General features: G+C 39.7%; 2 protein-coding genes and 1 long non-coding RNA gene across 4 annotated transcripts; 2 read left to right on the forward strand and 1 right to left on the reverse strand.

The window, feature by feature from the left end:
* The first annotated feature begins 118 nt into the window (after positions 1-118).
* LOC146707706 (uncharacterized) lies at positions 119-1,938 on the forward strand. Its single transcript, XR_014920872.1, has 2 exons — positions 119-1,564; positions 1,676-1,938. It is a non-coding gene; the product is annotated as an uncharacterized LOC146707706 (long non-coding RNA).
* Positions 1,939-8,471: 6,533 nt separating this feature from the next.
* LOC146707707 (neuromedin-K receptor-like) lies at positions 8,472-13,588 on the forward strand. The gene is made up of 5 exons (XM_085459212.1): positions 8,472-8,899; positions 9,368-9,556; positions 9,736-9,886; positions 13,021-13,217; positions 13,293-13,588. Exons 1-5 carry the CDS (start codon positions 8,550-8,552, stop codon positions 13,489-13,491), a joined length of 1,086 nt encoding a protein of 361 aa, XP_085315338.1. The 5' UTR covers positions 8,472-8,549; the 3' UTR covers positions 13,492-13,588.
* A 2,158-nt stretch (positions 13,589-15,746) lies between these two features.
* LOC146707708 (ecto-ADP-ribosyltransferase 4-like) lies at positions 15,747-19,634 on the reverse strand. 2 transcript variants are annotated; one of them, XM_085459214.1, is made up of 5 exons: positions 19,586-19,634; positions 18,903-18,966; positions 18,711-18,801; positions 17,902-18,620; positions 15,747-17,602 (listed from the first exon to the last, which is right to left on the reverse strand). In XM_085459214.1, exons 3-5 carry the CDS (start codon positions 18,768-18,770, stop codon positions 17,524-17,526), a joined length of 858 nt encoding a protein of 285 aa, XP_085315340.1. In that variant the 5' UTR covers positions 18,771-18,801; positions 18,903-18,966; positions 19,586-19,634; the 3' UTR covers positions 15,747-17,523. The 2 variants fall into 2 exon arrangements, with proteins under 2 accessions (XP_085315340.1, XP_085315339.1); XM_085459213.1 differs by lacking the exon at positions 19,586-19,634 and having other exon boundaries at positions 18,711-18,788; positions 18,903-19,548.
* Positions 19,635-20,064: the final 430 nt, after the last annotated feature.

A 20,064-nucleotide genomic window follows, 5' to 3' on the forward strand; every position in this document is an offset into this window, starting at 1 on the left:
AGAAACAGTTTTTCTTTACTATTTGTTTACACTCCAAACATATATTTCTCAAACTTCAATAACTTCCCCTTTGTTGCTGGCTTTGTCATAACATCGGCCACCATCAGATCTGTCGGACAATACTCCAATATCAAATTTCCAGCATTAACTGTTGATCTCACAAAATGATATTTGATATCGATATGCTTACACCTCTGTCTGTTAACAGGATTCTTTGCCAATGCAATAGTCCCTTGATTGTCCTCAAAAATCTTTGGCGGTCTCTTTTGATGCTCATACATGCTTTGCAACAGTTGTGTCAAGTACAAACATTCTTGTGTTGTTGCTGCCAAAGCTATGTACTCTGCTTCACAAGTTGACAAGGCAACAGTTGGCTGCTTCTTTGTTCGCCATGACACCAAAGTACCTCCTTCATTCAGGCTTACGCAGTAACCTGTAGTACTCCTCCTGTCAGTCACATCCGCAGCCCAGTCTGAGTCACTGTGACCTTGTACTCTCAAATCTTTGTCACTTTTCCTGTAGCACAATGTCTTGTCTTTTGATTGTTTCAGGTACCTTAGAACATGTTTCACAGTAGCCCAATGTTCCACAGCTGGTTCTTTGAAGTGCTGTGACAGCTTACTTACAACAAAACTCAAATCTGGTCGTGTGCAAGAGGTCAAGTAAATAAGGCTACCTACTGCCTCTCTGTACATTCTGACATTGTTCATTTTCTCAGCATCATCATTGTAGTTCAACCTTTGTTCACAAGGAGTTGATCTTGGTTTACAGTCTTGCATTTGAAATCTTTCCAGTATGTTCTCTACATATCTCTCTTGTAACATTTTTACACAATCTTGGGTTTGCTCAAAATCAATACCAAGAAAATGTTTGAGTTTCCCCATATCTTTCATTTTGAATCTTGCAGTTAGCATTTCCTTCACAGTTTTCAAAACCCTTTCATCACTGGCTGCAATAATAATATCATCAACCCATATGATCATGATCACTTTTTCTTTTCCTGTTTTCCTTGTGTAAACACAATGATCTACAGGACTCTGCATGAAACCGTTCTCTATCAAATAGTCATGTAATGTCCTGTTCCAGTTTCGGCCTGACTGTTTAAGCCCATAAAGTGACTTTTCCAGCTTGTAGACCAGTTTCTCATCTGTTTTTCCTTTTACTTCATAGCCTTCTGGCTGCTCAACATACACTTCAAAATCTATTGGTGCATGCAAGTATGCGGTTTTTACATCCATCTGATGCAAAATCAGGTTTTCTTGTATTGCACACTGCATCAATACTCTTATGCTTGTCAGGTTAGCAGTCGGAGAAAAAGTTTCATCATAGTCTATCCCAAAACACTGGTTGTAACCTTTAGCTACGTACCGTGCTTTATATTTTTCTGATCCATCACCACTGTTTTTCTTCACATATACCCATCTACCCCCCACTGCTTTCTTTCCCCCAGGTAAGATTGTTAGGGTAAAGGTGTTGTTCTCTTTTAAGGATTGCATTTCTTCATCCATAGCTGCTTTCCACTCTCTAGAGTTGGGTGACCTTGCAGCTTCACTGAATGTCACGGGTGAGTTACTTATCAGTCTGTAACAGTAGTCTATGTTAGTCAGCACTTGATCATCAATGTCTTCTCCTGACTCATATTCATTTAGATAATCTGGTTTCTTTCTTGTTCTAGAAGGATACCTTCTGGAGTTTTCAGTCTCATCACTAAGTGGCATCTGACTGTTCACTTCTGGTTGGTTGTCAGTATCTGGTTCCTGTGAACTGGTACTGGGGCTTTCCCTGTTCACGTTTGGTCTCTCCCTCACCTGTATGTCTTCATCCTCAGATGTCGTATCAGTTTGTGTTTGCTTTTCCTCATTGTGTTTGGTTACAAACTTAACCAGCCTAAACTTTTGCACTTTGGCGCTGTCTGGGAAATAAACCTTGTATGCTGGACTGTTTTTGTCGTAGCCTACAAAAATCCCTTTTGTACACTTAGAATCCAGCTTACCCTTGTGTTGCTTGTAAGCATAACACTCACACCCAAACTTTCGCATTCTGGATAGATTGGGCTTCCGCCCAGTCAGCAAAAAGTAAGGTGTCTGCCCTGTCCGGTTGTTAAAGCATCTGTTTCTCACGATAGCCGCTGTTTGAACTGCATACGTCCATAATTCCTTTGGTATGGCACTCTCAATAAGCATGCACCTCCCCATATCAAAAAGTGTTCTCCAGCCACGTTCCGCTGTACCATTCTGGTGAGGGGAATATGGGGCTGAAGTTTCATGTCTTATTCCATGTTTGTTTAACAATACCTGGTAACTCTTTGCCATGAACTCTGTGCCGTTGTCTGAACTGATACACTTTACCTTCCCGAGTGGGGCTGTATCGGCCAAAAAGATTTCAGTTGCTTGCATTGTTTCACTTTTGTTTTTGAGAAAATATACAAATACTGCACCGGAAAAGTCATCGGTAAACAATAATGCATATCTGTGTCCATCTCGTGATTCTGGATCTATCGGCCCTGCTAGATCCGTATGTACCAGCTCGAGAGGTTTCTCAGCTCTCCTGTCAGGGTTTCTATTCCTAGTCTGGACAAATTTTCCCTGAATACACACCTCACAGTTCAAACTTTCTTTGTCAGTTTTCCCTTTGATTTTCATACCTTCAACCACATTTTGTAGCTTCAGAATGTCACTATGATTGCAATGTCCCAAAATTTCATGCCATGTCTGCACATCAAAACAATTATTACACTTATCATCGTACTCACTTACAGTCTCAAGGTAATAAAGTCTGTTGTGCTCATGGATGTGAAACTTTGTACCGTCTCTGTGTTGAAGGACGTTCCTTCCTTTCTTAAAGATGATAGTGGCTCCGTTCGTGGTGGCCGCTCTCACAGAGAAGATATTCTGTGGAAATGAGGGAATGCATAGGGCGTCTTTCAGTGTTGTTTTACACTGTCTCCCTCTGCTGTCTATCAAGCACACCTCTGCATCTCCTCTGCCTTCAGCCACTCCTTTACACCTGGTGCCATCAGCTAATTCCACACAGTGCGTTCCCGGCTGGAAGTCGTCATTAAATTTCTTGAACGCTGTTTTATCATTCAGGATGTGTGATGTTGCGCCAGTATCCACCATTAGGCCTTTGGTCCTGATGTCTTGTGGCTGTTGAGGTGCCGCGTAGTCATCGCTCATCCGGAAGACATAGGTGTCGTCGCTCTCTGCGTTGTCGCCCTCCTCCGAGGCTATGCGTGCTTCATCATTCCGTTGTCGTCTCCTGCAAGTCGACTCTCGATGGGTGTTGCTCCTACAGTGACTGCACCACTGTCTGTAGCGGCATGCTCTGGCCTTGTGTCCCCGTTGGCCACACTTAAAACAGACTATGTCTGACATGTCTCTCCTGTGGTCATTAGCAGCTGCTGCGGGTCTCACGCTGGGTTGCACTCTCGCCTTCATGATGTTATCCTCTCGTTCCATTAAGCGCATTTTCTCAGTGTCCTCATAGCTGCGGAGTTTCGTTTTAAATTCCGCAAACTTGATTTCTGATTCACTTTGCGTAATGTGAACGGAAAAAGGTTTAAATGTTTCTGGTAAACCTTTTAACACCATCGCTACAAGCAGACCATCACTAAGTGTCGCTCCAGCATTTCTCAGGGCTGTAATAAATGTCTCTGCGCGTATGATGTACTCCGTGACGCTCTCACTGCTTGCTTTCTTCAGAGAAGTCAGTTCGGTATAAAGGCTGATAATTCTTGGTTTACCTTTTCCTGCATAATAGTCTCTTAAAATTTTCAGTGCCTCGCGTCCATCATCGGCAGCTTCTCTCATCACGAGCGATAAACTCTTATCATCCAGGAACTGTATTAACTCTGCATAGGCCTGGGCATTCTTATCTTCGTCGTCATCGCTTTTCAATATTGTGTCTTTTAGACCTTGTAATCTAAGATGTCCCAAAAATTTTGTCTCCCACAGTTCATAATTCTTCTCATCTCCGTCAAAAACCAACCTTGCCCATCGGCCACTGGGTTCACCAGCACGCTTATTCATGGTGCTAACTTAGCACGCTAGCCCTCACCGAACACGCTGTACTTTGCGACTTTTCTGGTGGTAAACTTTCCCCTGGCGTAGCTTCAATGTTTTCCTGGGCCCATAACCTGTTAGCAGAGACGGGTCTTCCAGCGGAATCTGCATGAATATTGAAGATACTTATATTGTCTAGACGGAGGAATAATCACACGTGGGGCATCGGCTTTTCACCGGAACAACACTTAGTTTTTATTATTGAACTCTCGCGTGCACTCTGCAGCATAACAGGAAGCATCCTTTCAAAATAAAATCACAACAGATGACAACGAGGGCATACCTATTAACTAGCTCAACAGTGAGTATAATGTTGTGTCTCACTTAATTAGGTCAGTTTGTTCATACCTCGTTTTGACAGCTGTATTTTACCTCCAGGTCAGCTGGATACACTTATGCATTTGGAAATGCTTCCTTGACCTTGAGTAGTACATTCTTACTACTTACGGGCTCTTTTGTATTTCTGGCATGATTTTATGATTGAGGGAGGGCGAACTGAAACCATTTTTTAAATACTGAGCCTGTTCATAATATCAGCTGATATGAATATATAAAAATAAGAAAATCGTATTTTACGTTCTGACTCCTCCTTTTTCCTTGCAACTGTCCTCTAGTCCTCCACATTGTCTCACTGACTCTGGCTAAATAAAATCATGAATAAACTATTAAAAAAGACAAGTGTATCCGGAGGACTCTTGAAATCTGTGTTTGTAAAATCCTGCTTTGTGCTTTGCCAGTGCTGCGTGTTGCATTATTCACTTGAGGTTGTCTAATGTTAATAACAAATCAGTTATTTGATGTGTTGCCACGCAGACATCAGCGTCACAATTCTAATGCCCAGTAAGTGTTTTGTTTTTCTCCTGCTGTGTATGACTGCAATTACCTCAAAAAGCGCCTCGAGCAATCTTGCTTTTATGAGCTCTTCAGTGACGTGGGTTGTTTGATGTTTCCATATTCACTTGTTTTCAATATGTATTTATTGAAAGGCTGCACTCTGCTGGGTTTTATAATAGAGGCTGTGGGCCATTTTAAGCTGTGCACACTGTGAAAAGACCAAAAGAAGGTCAGAAAGTCTGTTTCCTCTCAGCAAGAACTCATTACCCAGAGGCCACCTCTTCTGGGCCACTCCCTCTTTAAAATGTCAGTGTTCGAAATTGTTGTAAACACGCCCTTACTCCCATACTAAAAAGGTCAGGAGCTATTTAGTAACAGCTGATAGTATCATTAGCTGTAACCTAAACTTTCACCCTCTTTTTGCTTTGAATAATTCAGGCATCAGTTATTTAGTAGGGGGCGGCAGTGGGGGGGGGTATGGATGTGTCTTCTTGTCAAGTGTCTGATCTCTGTGTGAAGTTTGATCAATGAAAAGCAAATCACGTCAGAATAGGCCGGAAGTCTGACCCTGTGAGAATGAGTAAACTTTTAGTACACAAAGTAAGTTTTTATTAACAAATGCAACGTTTGGGTTTAATAACAGTTTGACCTTAATCATTGCGATGTACCAAGGTAAAATTAAAACAATTGCTGTTTTAATCTACTGTCATGAAGAAGCTCAGAGACAGAAAATAGATCTTTTATAGAGGTGTTCATAAATTAGTCCTACATCCAAAAAAGATTGGATTTCACCTTAATCTGAAACAAGAAATACTCACAAAAATGAGTACAGCCGTCACATTTTTGTAAATATTTTGTTGTATCTTTTCATGGGACAACATTAAAGATATGACACTTTAATACAATGTAAAGTAGTCAGTGTACAGCTTGTATAACAGTGTAAATTCACTGCCCCCTCTAAATAACTCAACATACAGCCATCATTGCCTAAACCAAAGTGAGTACACTCCTAGGTGAAAACGTCCAATTTGTGCCCGATTAGCCATTTTCGATTCTAGTGTCATGTGACTCGTTAGTATTACAAGGTCTGAGGTGCAAATGGGGAGAAGGTGTGTTGTATTTGGTGTAATTGCTCTCACACTCTCTCATATTGGTCACTGGAAGTTTAACACAGCACATCATGGCAAAGAATTCTCAGAGGATCTGAAATTTTTTTTACTCTACATAAAGATGGTCTAGGCTTTAAGAAGATTGCCAACACCCTGAAACTGAGCTGCAGTACAGTAGTCAACACCATAACGCAGGTTAACAGGACAGGTTCCACTCAGAACAAACCTCACCATAGTTAATCAAAGAAGTTGAGTGCACATGCTCAGCGTCATATCCAGAGGTTGTCTTTTAAAAATAGATGTAGGGGTGCTGCAAGCATTGCTGAAAAGGTTGAAGGTGTGGAGGGTCGGCCTGTCAGTGCTCAGACCATGCGCCACACTACATCAAACTGGTCTGCATGGCTGTCATCCTAGAAGGAAGCCTCTTCTAAAGATAATGCACAAGAAATCCTGCAAACAGTTTGCTGAAGAGAAGCAGACTAAGGACATGGATTACCTGTGGCCTGATGAGACCAGGGCAAACTTATTTGGTTCAGATGGTGTTATGGGTGTGTGGCAGGTGAGGAGTACAAAGACAAGCATTTCTTGTCTATAGTCAAGCATGGTAGAGGGATGCCATTGTTTGGGGCTGCATGATTGCTGCTGGCACTGGGGAGCTACAGTTAATTGAGGGAACCATGAATGCCAACATGTACGGTGACATACTGAAGCAGAGCACAACCCCCTCCCTTCAGAAACTGGGTCGCAGGACAGTATTCCAACATGATAACAACCTCAAACACACCTCTAAAAAGACCAGTGCCTTGCTAAATAAACTGAGGGTAAAGGTACTTGACTGGCCAAGCATGTCTCCAGACTTAAACCCTATTGAGCATCTGTCGGGCATCCTCAAATGGAAGGTGAAGGAGGGCAAGGTCTCTAACATCCACTGGCTCCATGATATCATCATGGAGGAGTGGAAGAGGATTCCAGTGGCACCCTGTGAAGCTCCAGTGAACTCAATTTCCAACAGATGTAAGGCAGTGTTGGAAAAATAATGGTTGCCACACAAAATGTTGACACTTTGGGCACAGTTTGGACATTTTCACCTAGGGGTGTACTCACTTTTGTTGCTAGCAGCTTAGACATTAATGGCTGTATGTTGAGTTATTTTGAGGTGACACGAAATTTACACTGTTATACAAGCTGTACACTGACTACTTTACATTGTGTCAAAGTGTCATATCTTCAAAGTTGCCCCATGAAAAGATATAACAAAATATTTACAATAATGTGAGGAGTGTACTCACTTTTGTGAGATACTGTATGTAGCACCCTAAAGAGACTATATTCGACACTTACTGGTTTTACTGAGCTTTATTCTCTACAAACAGATTCTGTACATGAACCACTAAGTCAGGCTAACCTATTGGGCTCTCACATTGGCTAAACCTCTTACATAATACAGACAAACCCATAAAATCCTGACACCACGAGCTTTGCTTTGGATGAAACAGTTATTAAGGATTTAACAGTATCACCCTCAGGCTGATTTAAAGCTTCAGACAGATCTAATGCTACAGCAACATTTTTTATGTTTTACAATGAAATTTATTTGATTTCTCCTGGAGTTATGACCAAAATTTTAGCAAAAAAAAGGAAAAAAATATACTTGTTTTAACATTTATTGTCACGTTTGACCAAGAATACTCCAACATCTTTAAGCAGATAAGCTTTCATCAACACAGTTCATCGAAATGCTGGATCTTCATGTTCCACCAGTGGTAAGCGTCCACCAGCGATGCTCCACCAATAGAAAGAACTTTCAAAACCTGGATGCAGGATACCAAAAGGGTGTCAACATGATATCCAAAATATTTATTACATTTAAACCAAATGTACATAAGCAACATACAATACCATCAACCACAGATAATACAAATGCATTTCTAGGGACAAACAAAATTTGAAAAGTAAAAACAAACAAAAACTGTAAAATCTCAATCGTCATTTAAACCAGTGTGATTAGCAGTCTGTAATTTATGAATGTAGAACATTTCCTTGTCTTTCAGATTCGTTGTCTGTCACTTTTTCCATATGAAATTAGGAATGTGATAAATTCCAAAGGCTTGTAATGTGGATGTGATGGTACTGCGGAAGTGCAAGTAGCCAATAACAGTTATACCAAATAGCAACCCAGTTATTTATTAAATTAGTTGTTTATTTGCCTTTGAATTATGTGATTTAGCTTAAAGAGGTCCATGACTTCAACCAAAAACAATGTGTGTTTCTAATAACAGACACAGACAGAACAGAATAAAGTATCAATTTCTCATTAAAAATCTGTGTGCTTGTTTAATTGTGCAGACTAAAATGTGAAAACTACGATCAGAGAGTTTATATGTTTGTTTGATTTGTTGAACGATGGCAGACGCATGTGGAGAACTCTCTCTGCCTCACCGGTCACATGTCCTTTGAGCACGTCGCGCGTCTGTGGCGCATCTTTGTAGAGACCTCTGGCAGCAGCAGACTGAGCGAAACAGATCGGATCGAGCACACCTGAGGAATGGAAAACACAACCAGAGGTCTGACCAACCAGTTCGTGCAGCCTCCGTGGCGCGTCGCGCTGTGGTCGGTGGCTTACAGCACAGTACTGGCCGTGGCGGTCTTCGGGAACCTGATAGTGATTTGGATTATTCTGGCGCACAAGCGGATGAGGACTGTCACCAACTATTTCCTGCTGAACTTGGCTTTCTCTGACGTTTCCATGGCCGCTTTCAACACGCTCATCAACTTCATCTACGCGGCTCACGGAGAGTGGTACTTCGGCCAGGTGTACTGCAGGTTCCACAACTTCTTTCCAGTCACCGCCGTGTTTGCCAGCATCTACTCCATGACCGCGATCGCCATCGACAGGTACGGCCGTGTTATTATTAAGCTGGAGAGACGCAAGAGCCCTTTCAGTGACCTCTTTTTACGAACACTTTTTTTTTTTCAGTTTGGTTAGATTAGTTAGATTATTCCCCCCCGCTGTATATAAGTTGCAGCTGAACAGTGGTGTTCAGTGTTATTTTATTTACTGTTTCGTTTATTTTTTTTGTCTGAATTTGGTCTGAAAATACTTATTTTAAAATTGTTACAGTTTTATTTTTTCCCATCTTTAATCTGACTTTAAAAATAAACTACAGCTGATGAATTACACGCTTTAAATGCCTGAAAATGGGTCTTTGGGTCTAATGAGGTCTTGGGTAAATCATAGTATTCTGCCACAGTAACAGCCATTTCAGGGTTTGCATCCCACCTACCATGGAGAAACTCACACTTGTGGGCATCAACTGATAGCTGAGCTCACTCACTCACTAAGTTGTGGGCTCTCGGTTGTAGGTACATGGCGATCATCCACCCTATGAAGCCTCGTCTGCCTGCTAAAGCCACTCTGGGGGTCATTGTCTGTATCTGGAGCTTGGCTGTGGTTCTGGCCTTCCCGCTCTGCTACTTTTCCACCATCCGAACTCTGCCCCAAAGGACCGTCTGCTACGTGGCCTGGCCCCGCATGGCCGAAGACTCCTTCATGTGAGATCACACTGACACCCTCCTCTGTTTTTCTCTGAAAACTTAACCATCCTTATCAATTCAGATTTCAGCTGTCTTGTTTCTCTTAGCTTGCTATCACTCCCACTAAAGCTGCTTTGGTCAAGCAACGTCAGACAGCTTCCTTTAAAAGCTTGGCATCTGCTTCATTATTTGCACAGGTATCATATCATAGTTACAGTTCTGGTCTACATACTGCCCTTAGTGGTGATGGGCATCACCTATACCATTGTGGGGGTGACACTATGGGGAGGTGAGATCCCTGGAGATTCATCTGATAACTACCAAGGACAGCTACAGGCCAAAAGGAAGGTAATCACTGTGCTCATCCAATGCATTCATCCTCTGCCATAACGATTTACTTTTGATTAATAGTGTAAAATGTTTATGGGGAAAAACAAACTTGAATTTAACATAACTTGTAAATGGCTGTAATAAAAACACAGTTTTGCGTGAAGGAAAAAATATCACATTTTACAGAAAAGACAAATGTTAGGTCTTCTACGTTTACTGTAGCTAACCAAGAAAAATGGCAAAGTTATTTCTCCTATTTGAGAATATGTATATATATATATATATATTAAAAAAAACACTTACCTAAACCAGAGTGGAAAACTACCAGCTCTGTGACTGAAATGCAACATGCAAAGTCTTTCCATCTTAAATTTGATACAACAAGTAATGAAATGTTGAAATGCTTTAAGTTAATACTGTGTTAAAACATCCCCGGAGAAGCAATGATATGCTAGTGCACAACAACTATAAGAGTGCAGATGTTTGATAACACATCTGCAGGTTTAAAGGAAATCCTAACACAATGAACAATCAAACGAAATATATAAAAAAATAAATACGAGCATGTCTGCTGACTGCCTCCAGCTTTGATCAGTAAAATGTGACGCAGCAGAGGTTCAGCTTTTATCTGAAAACCATATACAGGACAAATGCACCGGCACAAGCTATCTCTTTATTGCCGGGCACTAATGTTGACCTTTGCAAACACAACACGTCGAAACAGCCTGATCACACAGAAGTAAAGAAACTGGCCACATCCTGATAGCAGAGGATGGGATCCGGAGGCAATCGATTCACTCCTCAGCCAGACGGCACAGTGTACTTTCCAGCAGCTACTGTGAGCGCTGGGTTGAGCAGGGATTAAGGTCATTGCAGATGTCATGACGAGCGTCTATCAAGATGGGCCTGGGATTAAAGTCAGTTCATTGATAAATGCTCCATGTAGGATTATTCAAAGAGGGACCCTAAGGGTCAGACACTGGAAGTATTCATTGATTAAGGGTGTTTTGGATGGAATTAAAAGGAATAAATCTGTGGTTTTGTTTGTCTTTGACCCAGCAACAGTTTCCCAGCTTGATTTTAATGATCTCATATATGGTTTTAGCCATATTTGGCACTTTTTTCCTGCAAACTGGGGACAGAAAACAAAACAACCACATACTTCTATAAAGTTAAAAAAAAAGTCTGTTGCTTGCAGGAGTCTTTTAAGAATATTTCATGGCACTGCATCAGATAAGAAAGCATGCTGTTGCAGATGCACTTCTGCTCATGAATCGCTGCCTGCTTCTTTTTAACCCCCCACAGCTTTGCATTGTGCTGTAACTTGCTGATGCGTTCTGCGGTGCTCTCTCTTTCATCCTACCTGAAACCTCCTGGGTACTGGTGCGTCATCCCTGACCTTTCCCTCTCCTCATGACAGCCATCCTGGACTCAATGAATCGAAATTATAATTACAGAGAGATAAAAATGGTCAATAAACTCATTATTTCCTACGCTGTGCATTGAGCTACCACGGTGCCAGACATTGCATGCTTAAGTAGCATTTAGAGAAATGTTTGCACTCATAATTTGATATTTCTCCTGCTAAGAATGATGTTTAGGATGCAGGTATGGATAGTATGGAAGTTTGAATACGGAATAATTGCTCAGTGTGACAAAGTTGAATTAATCTAAAGTAGCAAAAATGTAGCTTTTGAATATGAAGATTTGCTGGATACGGTTTAAACTATATGTAGTGTGAAAGGTATAAAGTATAGTGACAAATCAATCATCCAACAGCGTTTCTCTGTATCTATCAGCTCAGATTCAGTTTTACATCCTCCACTTTTTTGTTTAGCTCAGTTTCAGCCCAGTGAGCAGCCAATAGGTAATTACAAACTCAACATCAGATTTTTATTCAGATATTCTGTGGTCTGACAACTCAGATGTAGATTTTTTTTGTTTCACTGTCTAGTGAGGAAGACAAATAAAGCAGCTTACTTCTTTCTTTAGTCTTTATTTTCATTCTCATTAGAGCCATTCTGGGGTAAAAGACAAGACATACACAAACAAGGCAGGAGGTCATACACACACCAGAACGAAAACAAAGAAAACAAATTACCCACATCCATTTGAGTTTCTGCTGCACGCTTACATCTTTAGAGTTATACAACTTAAATGGTCTCAATCTCTTCCCCAAGGCGTTCCCAAGCTACAGAGCTTACATAAAAAAAACACATTCAGCACTAGTGGAATTCCTCCTAATCAAAACCTCACTGACTGATACCAATTGGAACCATTTGGTATTAATAATAATAATAACTGGTAATTTTCCAGTTGAAGGGCTTATGTCAGTGTTCTATCATTTATGCAAAGACTATTGTTAAAAAGATTCGATGTCTTGGTTTCCTTCAGCACATCAGATATTCTCAGCTCCAGTTTTCATGCATCTATCCTTCACTGCACTGGTACATCCCCATATATAATAAAATCCTGTGCAATCAAATATTTGCTTTAGATTTGCCAGACCACCGTGATTTAAAGACACCTTTACTGTACCTTTAAGAAACTAAAGCTGGAAAGAATAATTTATTCCTGTTTCTACTCATGGTTCGGATTATGATATATAGTCATTTGTACATATTTTTTTAAAACATTTTTTTGTAGTTTTTTTGTGATGCTACCAGCCTGCTGCAAAACTTCTGATTATTTTTTCCCATGTTGTATTGTCTCAGATGCCACATCTGAGTTTATCTCATAATTCCCCAGACAAGGATTTTGTGTTATTATGTTATACCAGCACATTTTCTCGCAGTTACTTATGTTACATTTGCCATTTTGCACACTGAAGAAGGCTGTCTGTCAAAAATCACTGTGCTGTAAAACAGACCCGTTTGCAGCACTTTGACAGCAGGAAAATCACGTGTCACTCCTGACACTAATGAAGGCTCTGTTCTTTTCAAGTGCCCCAGCGAGACACGACAGTGTGGCAGCGAGCCAGCATGCAAAATACCAGCACCCAAAAATAGAAGCAGCTGAACGGAATTAAGCCATCATTCATTTTATTACTGGTGCCTCTCCTTTTCCGCTTTCCTGTGAAATGTCAGAATGTCTTCTGGGGGTGGGGGCCCGCCTACTGATTTGCCCTCCTGCTGATGGCTTGTGTCCTGCAGGTGGTGAAGATGATGATTATTGTAGTGGTTACCTTCGCCCTCTGCTGGCTGCCGTATCATGTCTACTTCATCGCGACGGGTCTCAACAAGCGTCTGAGCAAGTGGAAGTACATCCAGCAGGTTTACCTGTCAGTGCTGTGGCTTGCAATGAGCTCCACCATGTACAATCCCATCATCTACTGCTGCCTCAATAGCAGGTGAGTCCAAGTCAGTCATCACCTCACCAACACTAATCAGAGCATAACTGCATGTCAGCGTTTCGTTGGCTGCAGGTTTCGAGCTGGTTTCAAGCAGGTTTTCCGCTGGTGTCCTTTTGTCCGGGTGTCGAGCTACGATGAGCTGGAGCTCCAAAGCACAAGACTTCGACCGTGTCACCAGAGCAGCGTGTGCACCAGCATCCTGAGCAAAGACAAGAGCACTCGTGGAAACAGGTCAAAACCCAACTCTGAGCTGAATAATAAAGATAGTTAGGGTATTTTTGATCCAATGAGCGCACTCCAGCTAAACGTGAATTATTTATTTGTGGATTATTTATTTCATTTACATTATTTTGAACTGATTGCTTCATTTTTTTTTCCTGTGGATTTTTTTTTTTCAACCACAAACTCAAAGCAAGGCTGGACTGGGACAAAAAATCGGCCCGGGCATTTTGACTAGAGACCGGGCCACCAGGATAAAGATTGAAAATGTGACGTCATTCAGGGGTAAAACCGCAAAGGATTCTGGGAACTTGTGGCAAGAGGTACTAGCGCACGCAGGCTTTCAATTGAATTCAGTTACACAGCGATAAAAAGAAACACAAAAAATGTCAAGAAGCTGTTGTATTATTAACTGCAATAGCCGGTCGTATGACAGCCACGGGAAGCCGACGGGTAGAGAGATCGTTTTTTTTTTTATCAGATTACGTTGTTGAAGAGAAATTTTTTAAGCCATGTTTCCGAAGTAAGAGCAGACGGATGGTCTGGATATGCCGAATATAACGTCCCAGAACACTCCAGCTCACATGTTAGTCTGCTCCAAGCATTCCCACAAAGGTCAGAGTTTTGTAGTAGTTAATACGTCATTTTTCTTAACATAATTGGTGATATAGGTTACAAGCAAGTCTGGCGCTGAACAGAAATTGTCGCGCTATGCTCCTTTGTTTATTGTGCATAAATAGTAAATTGTCCTGACACAATATTGCGCTTCGCTTCTGTTATTACCATGGTACATTGACAAAAACATATACTTTTATTCACAGGATAAAACAGTTGTTTTGTATCACTAATTGTCCAGTACGATTACAACATACAATATTATTGTCACTGCTACATTTCTGTGATGCTACCAGAGATTATTTCCACTACTAATTAATTACCGTTGAGCTCAAATGTTATATTAATAAACGGTTAACGAATGTGTATTTATGACAACGATTTGTGAGACTGGTAAACTTACCTTTGTTCGTACGATGGTCTTTCGTTCTACACGGTGCATTTCAAGGTCCTGTACCCATCCGTCGGTAAACTGTACCTGGGCTTGTTGCAGTGACCTGAAGTTACTAAACTTCATGAGTGTATGCACTCACTCCAAGAACCGTATAATTATAAATCTGAGCGTGGTGAAAGTTGGGCAGCACGCTGACGTCTTTTGTCCACTCTGTGTGCTCGTAAGGGTCTAACCCTTTCACTCCTTTGATTTTTCCTCGTATCTTTTCTTTGTCTTTTCGTCGAGTCTGTCTTTGTACGGACCGGCATTGTTCTCCTTTTGTTTTGTACATTCCTTTTTTGTGCGGCAAAGAAAAAAAAGAAGGTATTGGAACCGGAGAATGAACGTTTTGCGGTGCTGCAAATGCTTGCATTTGATGCGGTACTTGGATTGTTTTGCCACGAGTTCCCGGCATGCAATGCGTGAAAGCCACGTGATTGCTAAACAAGGGGGAGGGTCCATCCGGCCTCCTCGGCTGTAATTGGTCCAGCCCAAAGTCGATCATGACCAACTGGCCAATCCAACACCTTTCATTATATATACCCTTCCTATATATATATATATATATATAAAAAAAAAATCTATCGGCCCATTAAAAACAAAAAATCACCAGCGGCCCACCGGGCAAGTGCCCGGTATGCCCGATGGCCAGTCCAGCTATGACTCAAAGTCTGTTAGTTGCCCCTCGTACAAGAAAAGAGACCAGGGGGGAAGATAGCTTTTCAGTCTGTGGCACCAAGGGTCTCTGAAACAGTTTAACACTCTGGCTTTGTTTAGCAGACTCTGTGAGGTCTTTTTAAAAAGAAAAGAAAAAACAACAAAATTGAAAAACATTTTTATTTAATCAGGCCTTCTGATGAATTTTTTTTATGTGTGTTTTTATTTATTTTGATTCCGTTTTAAAATGCTTCTCTTGTAATTAATTTTGTTTAATTGTTGTACATCGATTTGTGAATTTAATGCCTGTGAAAAGTGCTCTACAAATAATCTTTACTTACTTATTATGAAGGATTAAAATTGCGCGCAGAACGAGAAGAATGACAGCCTCTATGCTGGTGGTTAAAAACAAACCAACAAAAAGAAAAACAGGTATGTAGTTGTAAAGCCCTGGCTGTTGATTTGGGCCATTTATTGTGCCTGACAGCTGACAAAGGAAGCGATGGTGCATTAATCCTGAACACACATACATCATAGACATATATTTTTTTGATGAAGACTCTTGTGGATTATTCTAATTTTAGAATAAATATAACTATGAAATGTTTTGCTTTACTATTACTGCCTTCCAGTCATTAAAATGTTTAATAGTTTCATTTTTTTTTATTATGACATGTTTCTGAATATATTTTTGTTAATAAAATGTCAAAACTTCATATTTTTCGTTGCTTTGTCTACATGAATGTTGTGGGCGTATGTGTATAAATTGAATTATGTGATCATGTGAGAAATTACAAATGTGGTGTTTTTTTTTTTCTTTCCTTTTTTGGGGGGTGGGGGAAGGCACTAAATCACACCATACAACTGTGACTACATTTAATTTCTCATAAATGCATAACAAAGAATTTTAAATATTTCCATTACTGAGTACCCAGAGGTAAAAAGTGAGAACTTTTTATAAAAGGTCTAAAAAAAATTCATTTTCTCTTGTTGGTTTTGATTACATTAACACATTTGACATCATTGTAGATCTCAGTGGCTCTGATCAACTTCAGCATCAAAAGTAATGTTGCTTTACTGACTTTAATGTCTTTAAATCAGTTTTAGTGACACTGTTTTTGGAGGTGTTCAGATGTTACCTGTGTTTCATGTTTGTACATGTTAATTCACAAGTGCTTGCTGATGTAGTTGCAGGAAGCATGTGCCGTGTGAACTGTGTGGTTTTTCTGTATATAGGTGTTCTAACAGTATGTAGGTATTAATGTAAGTAATTTGTTAATAATAATAATATGTATTATAATATTTAAATATTTTGCTGCTGACTCACACATGAATACAAAAAAAAGACATATTTAGCCTTTACAGTGTGAATGTGTGTTTGTGTGTGTCATTAATGTGAAGTCTAATGATGAGTGTTACATTTAGACAGTAATTATTGTCCGGCTACTGGGTGAGTGACGTATTATGGTGTTTAATTTGGGGAAGTAGGACTTAATGTGTATATTTGTAAAAACAAAACAAAAAAAATCGTTAATTGTAGGTAAAATGTTTGTGTGATCACATTAAATTTGTTATAAAGCCTTTTGATTTTTGCATGTTGTTTATTTGATAGGGAAACAGAAGGAATCCTTGAGGCGTGGTGTCTTTACAAGCAGTTTGAGAGGGAGAGCATTGCTGACTGTAACGACTAAAAAAAGCATTCTAAAACTTGTGAGCTAGTAATTTACAGATATATACACACTGAAGGAAGTTGTAAACAATATTCAACTTAGAAAATGTTCACTGACAAAAATGTAAAAATGGATGAATTCACAGATTAATTAAAGAAAGAGAGAAAACTGATACCTAAGATTCTAAATTCTATTTTTTGGTTCAAAGATTCAGTTCATCCGTCAGACTCACAGGTTATTTACATGTGACAACCCAGCATGGTCTACACCAATTTTCTGAACCTAAAAACTAAATTTCTCAATTATTTGGATTTTCTATGTGCCACTCTGCCTTGTTTTTAGTCCTCTCATGACAGCCCATTAAAAAAATCCTGGAAACACTCCTGCTGTGAGGAGTTAAAGCTCCACAATACTCAGTCTCAATTTAGCCTGGAACAGCTGCAAGTAATTCCCATCTCTCATTTGTTTTCATTCTTTTAAAGTACACAAGTACAAGAAATAATAAACACATGCATAAATAATATATGTGAACTGGGTCTGTAATTCATAACATATGACAAGCAGAAAAGAATATTTGATAATATTTTGGCAGCCTACTTTAAAACTTTATTTGATAGATACTACAATCTGCCAAATAAAGTGCCAACAAATTGTAAAATGAATAAACAAAGCAGTACTGTAGATGATAACACTCAGGAAACTGTTCTTACTAAGCAGTTAAAGAAAACAAAGATGAGGCCGCAAGCACTGATACAAGCCACAGGGTGGAGACAGCAGCTGGAGGAGACCTGAAGACATGGAAACAAAGCAGAGAGGGGGATTACTGTAAAATCTTTTTTTTAGTTACTAAAACACGAACATGATACATTTCCAGATGGTAAAACCTCTGAGATTCAGAAAATGTTGAAATTTATAATTTATTTGAGATACATATGCATTTTTTAAGTAGCTGGACATACGAAATGTTTTCATGTGCTTTAAATGGTAAACATTTATAGCTTTAACACCACACTGCAGTTCCAAGATCAAAATTTGTGAAATTAATATGAAAAATATTTCACTTTAATTGAGAGAATATGAATCTTACCGTGAAAACATGTAACAGTTGTGTGAGCTGTTCAGTCCTGAGTGCTTTAAAACAATCTCAAGGTATTCGTCACCATCCGATGTAGTTTTTGTTTTCACTCGTTGCACAGTGAAAACTTCTGCTGGAGATAAGAGTATTTCATCCTGTTCTTGACCGCACACATAGTCTTTCAGGTTGACAAAGAAGCAAGAAGTGAGATTTAAAACGACCTCCTCATACAGATCAGTTTCACTTTTTAGCTCTTCATAGTTTGAATAAGCTAAGGTGAAACTTGGAAATCTCACTGTGGAGCCTTTCTGTGGTTTGTTTTTACCATCTTGAAAAACATAAAAGTTCTTGCACTCCTTTGGCTTCAGCAGCCTCATGGAGTCCATCAGCAGGAAATGAAGAGACTTGAATTGGAATCGGTTTTTATAGATGCTAACATTTCCACCCATTGTCTCTATTGCTTTGTTCAGTGTTAGTATGAAAGGCTGGTCTCCTTTAAGATAGACTGAAAGTGCAGCAGTATGCTCTTTTCTTCCTCCAGGGATCTGCTTTGAACACTCGTTACTTTTATTCCACGCTTTCTGAAATCCTTCACTGTTGCTTAGTTCTTTTTTTAACACGTCTGACTCGATGAACTTCTTCATGGCCTCTTCACGACATCCTTTGTACTGGTCATCTACAACATCTGTGGTCTTTTGGACATCCAGTAATCTTGTATCCTTTGCGGCCACCTTTAAGTGAGGTGTATCACATTTAAAAAGACATTTTTAAATGTATAATTTTTCTAACCTTCGAATATTTTTTTTAAACACAATTCTTACTTTATAGCAGACAAGCATGAAAATTATTGCAGCAAGAAGCACTTTTCTTCTGCACCCCATTTTTGTTCTCTTCTTCTTCTGAAAGAAAGCACTGCAGGATCAAATGTGGACAGAAAAAAATTCTTTAACACTTTACACAATCCAGAAACAAGTTTAAAATTTTAAATGTTGGAAAGATTGAAAAGCACATACCTGAAGCAAGAAGAGTAAACTTGTGTTAGCAACTCACAAAAAGGCTGTATTGTACTGTACTGTACTGCAGGAAACACAGGGTGTGGAGTAAAGAATCAAGATGTCATACAATAGAACTTCTTAGTCTTTCCTGTGGAAGGAAGTAAAAAGGCACTGGGGGACCAGTTGTCCAGTTATTTATCCTGAGTAAGCTACCCAGTTCCTCTAAGCTTGTTCAGGTTTGTTGTAAACTGCTTTACAGACCAAGTAATGGTTGCATAGTTTTGCCCCTTTAAACCAGCAATAATTTATTTGTGTTCTAACATAATTTCAGTACAGCTGATTGGGCCAGATACCTCAGTAATTCTTCTGTGCAGCCTTTATCCAAAGTAAACAGGAGACTCCAGCAGCCCTAGTTGGACATCTTAAAGTTACAGTGTGATGTTCTGAGCTCACAGTACTGTTGTCCACACTGAGCAGTAACTTAACACATTAACCTCACTACATGCTTTTGCTTTGTATCATGATCTACCCACTTATAAACATTTCACTGTGACATGTCAGCAATCAGCATGGAAGAAATGTAACAATACTTTTCTTAACATAAACTTATAAAGTACTAGTGAAGTAATCACTTGATACTCTTCATATGATATAGCTGGTAAATTAAGCACTAAACTAAACACTTTTTAGTGCACACATACCTGATGACTTTCCACTGTATGTAGAATTGTTTTCTCCACTGTTCTCTGGTGCTTGTTAAGAGTAAATTCCTGCTGAGCAAGATCATGTTCTGTTTCCTACTTTCCACTCACGCCCTCCCTTGCTTTGTAGTAAAACATGCATGCTAAAACTTGGGTTTGCAGAGCACTCTGACAGGATTTTGTATTGCAAAACTGTTCAGTTTGAGTAAGAGGAAGGAGGGAGTGCTGTGGATTCAAGCAGTACCAGGCGTAGAGATTAGATAGTTTCATATATTTCGCATATATTTCGACATGAATGTCCATGGAAGGACTTGTTTTCCAGCACATCCCACAGATGCTCAACTGTGGTGTTGACTAAAAAAATGAGTTTGAGTCAACACCTCAAACTCATTATTGTGAACCTCAAACCATTCCTGGACCATTTTTAGTTTGTAGCAAGATGCATTACTCTGCTGAAATTAGTGTCAGATTACTTTATT

The sequence above is a fragment of the Copadichromis virginalis genome, linkage group LG6, assembly GCF_057382275.1.
Source record: "Copadichromis virginalis isolate Kocher_CV1m ecotype Utaka linkage group LG6, C_Virginalis_male_GT1.1, whole genome shotgun sequence".
NCBI classification, from domain to species: domain Eukaryota; kingdom Metazoa; phylum Chordata; class Actinopteri; order Cichliformes; family Cichlidae; genus Copadichromis; species Copadichromis virginalis.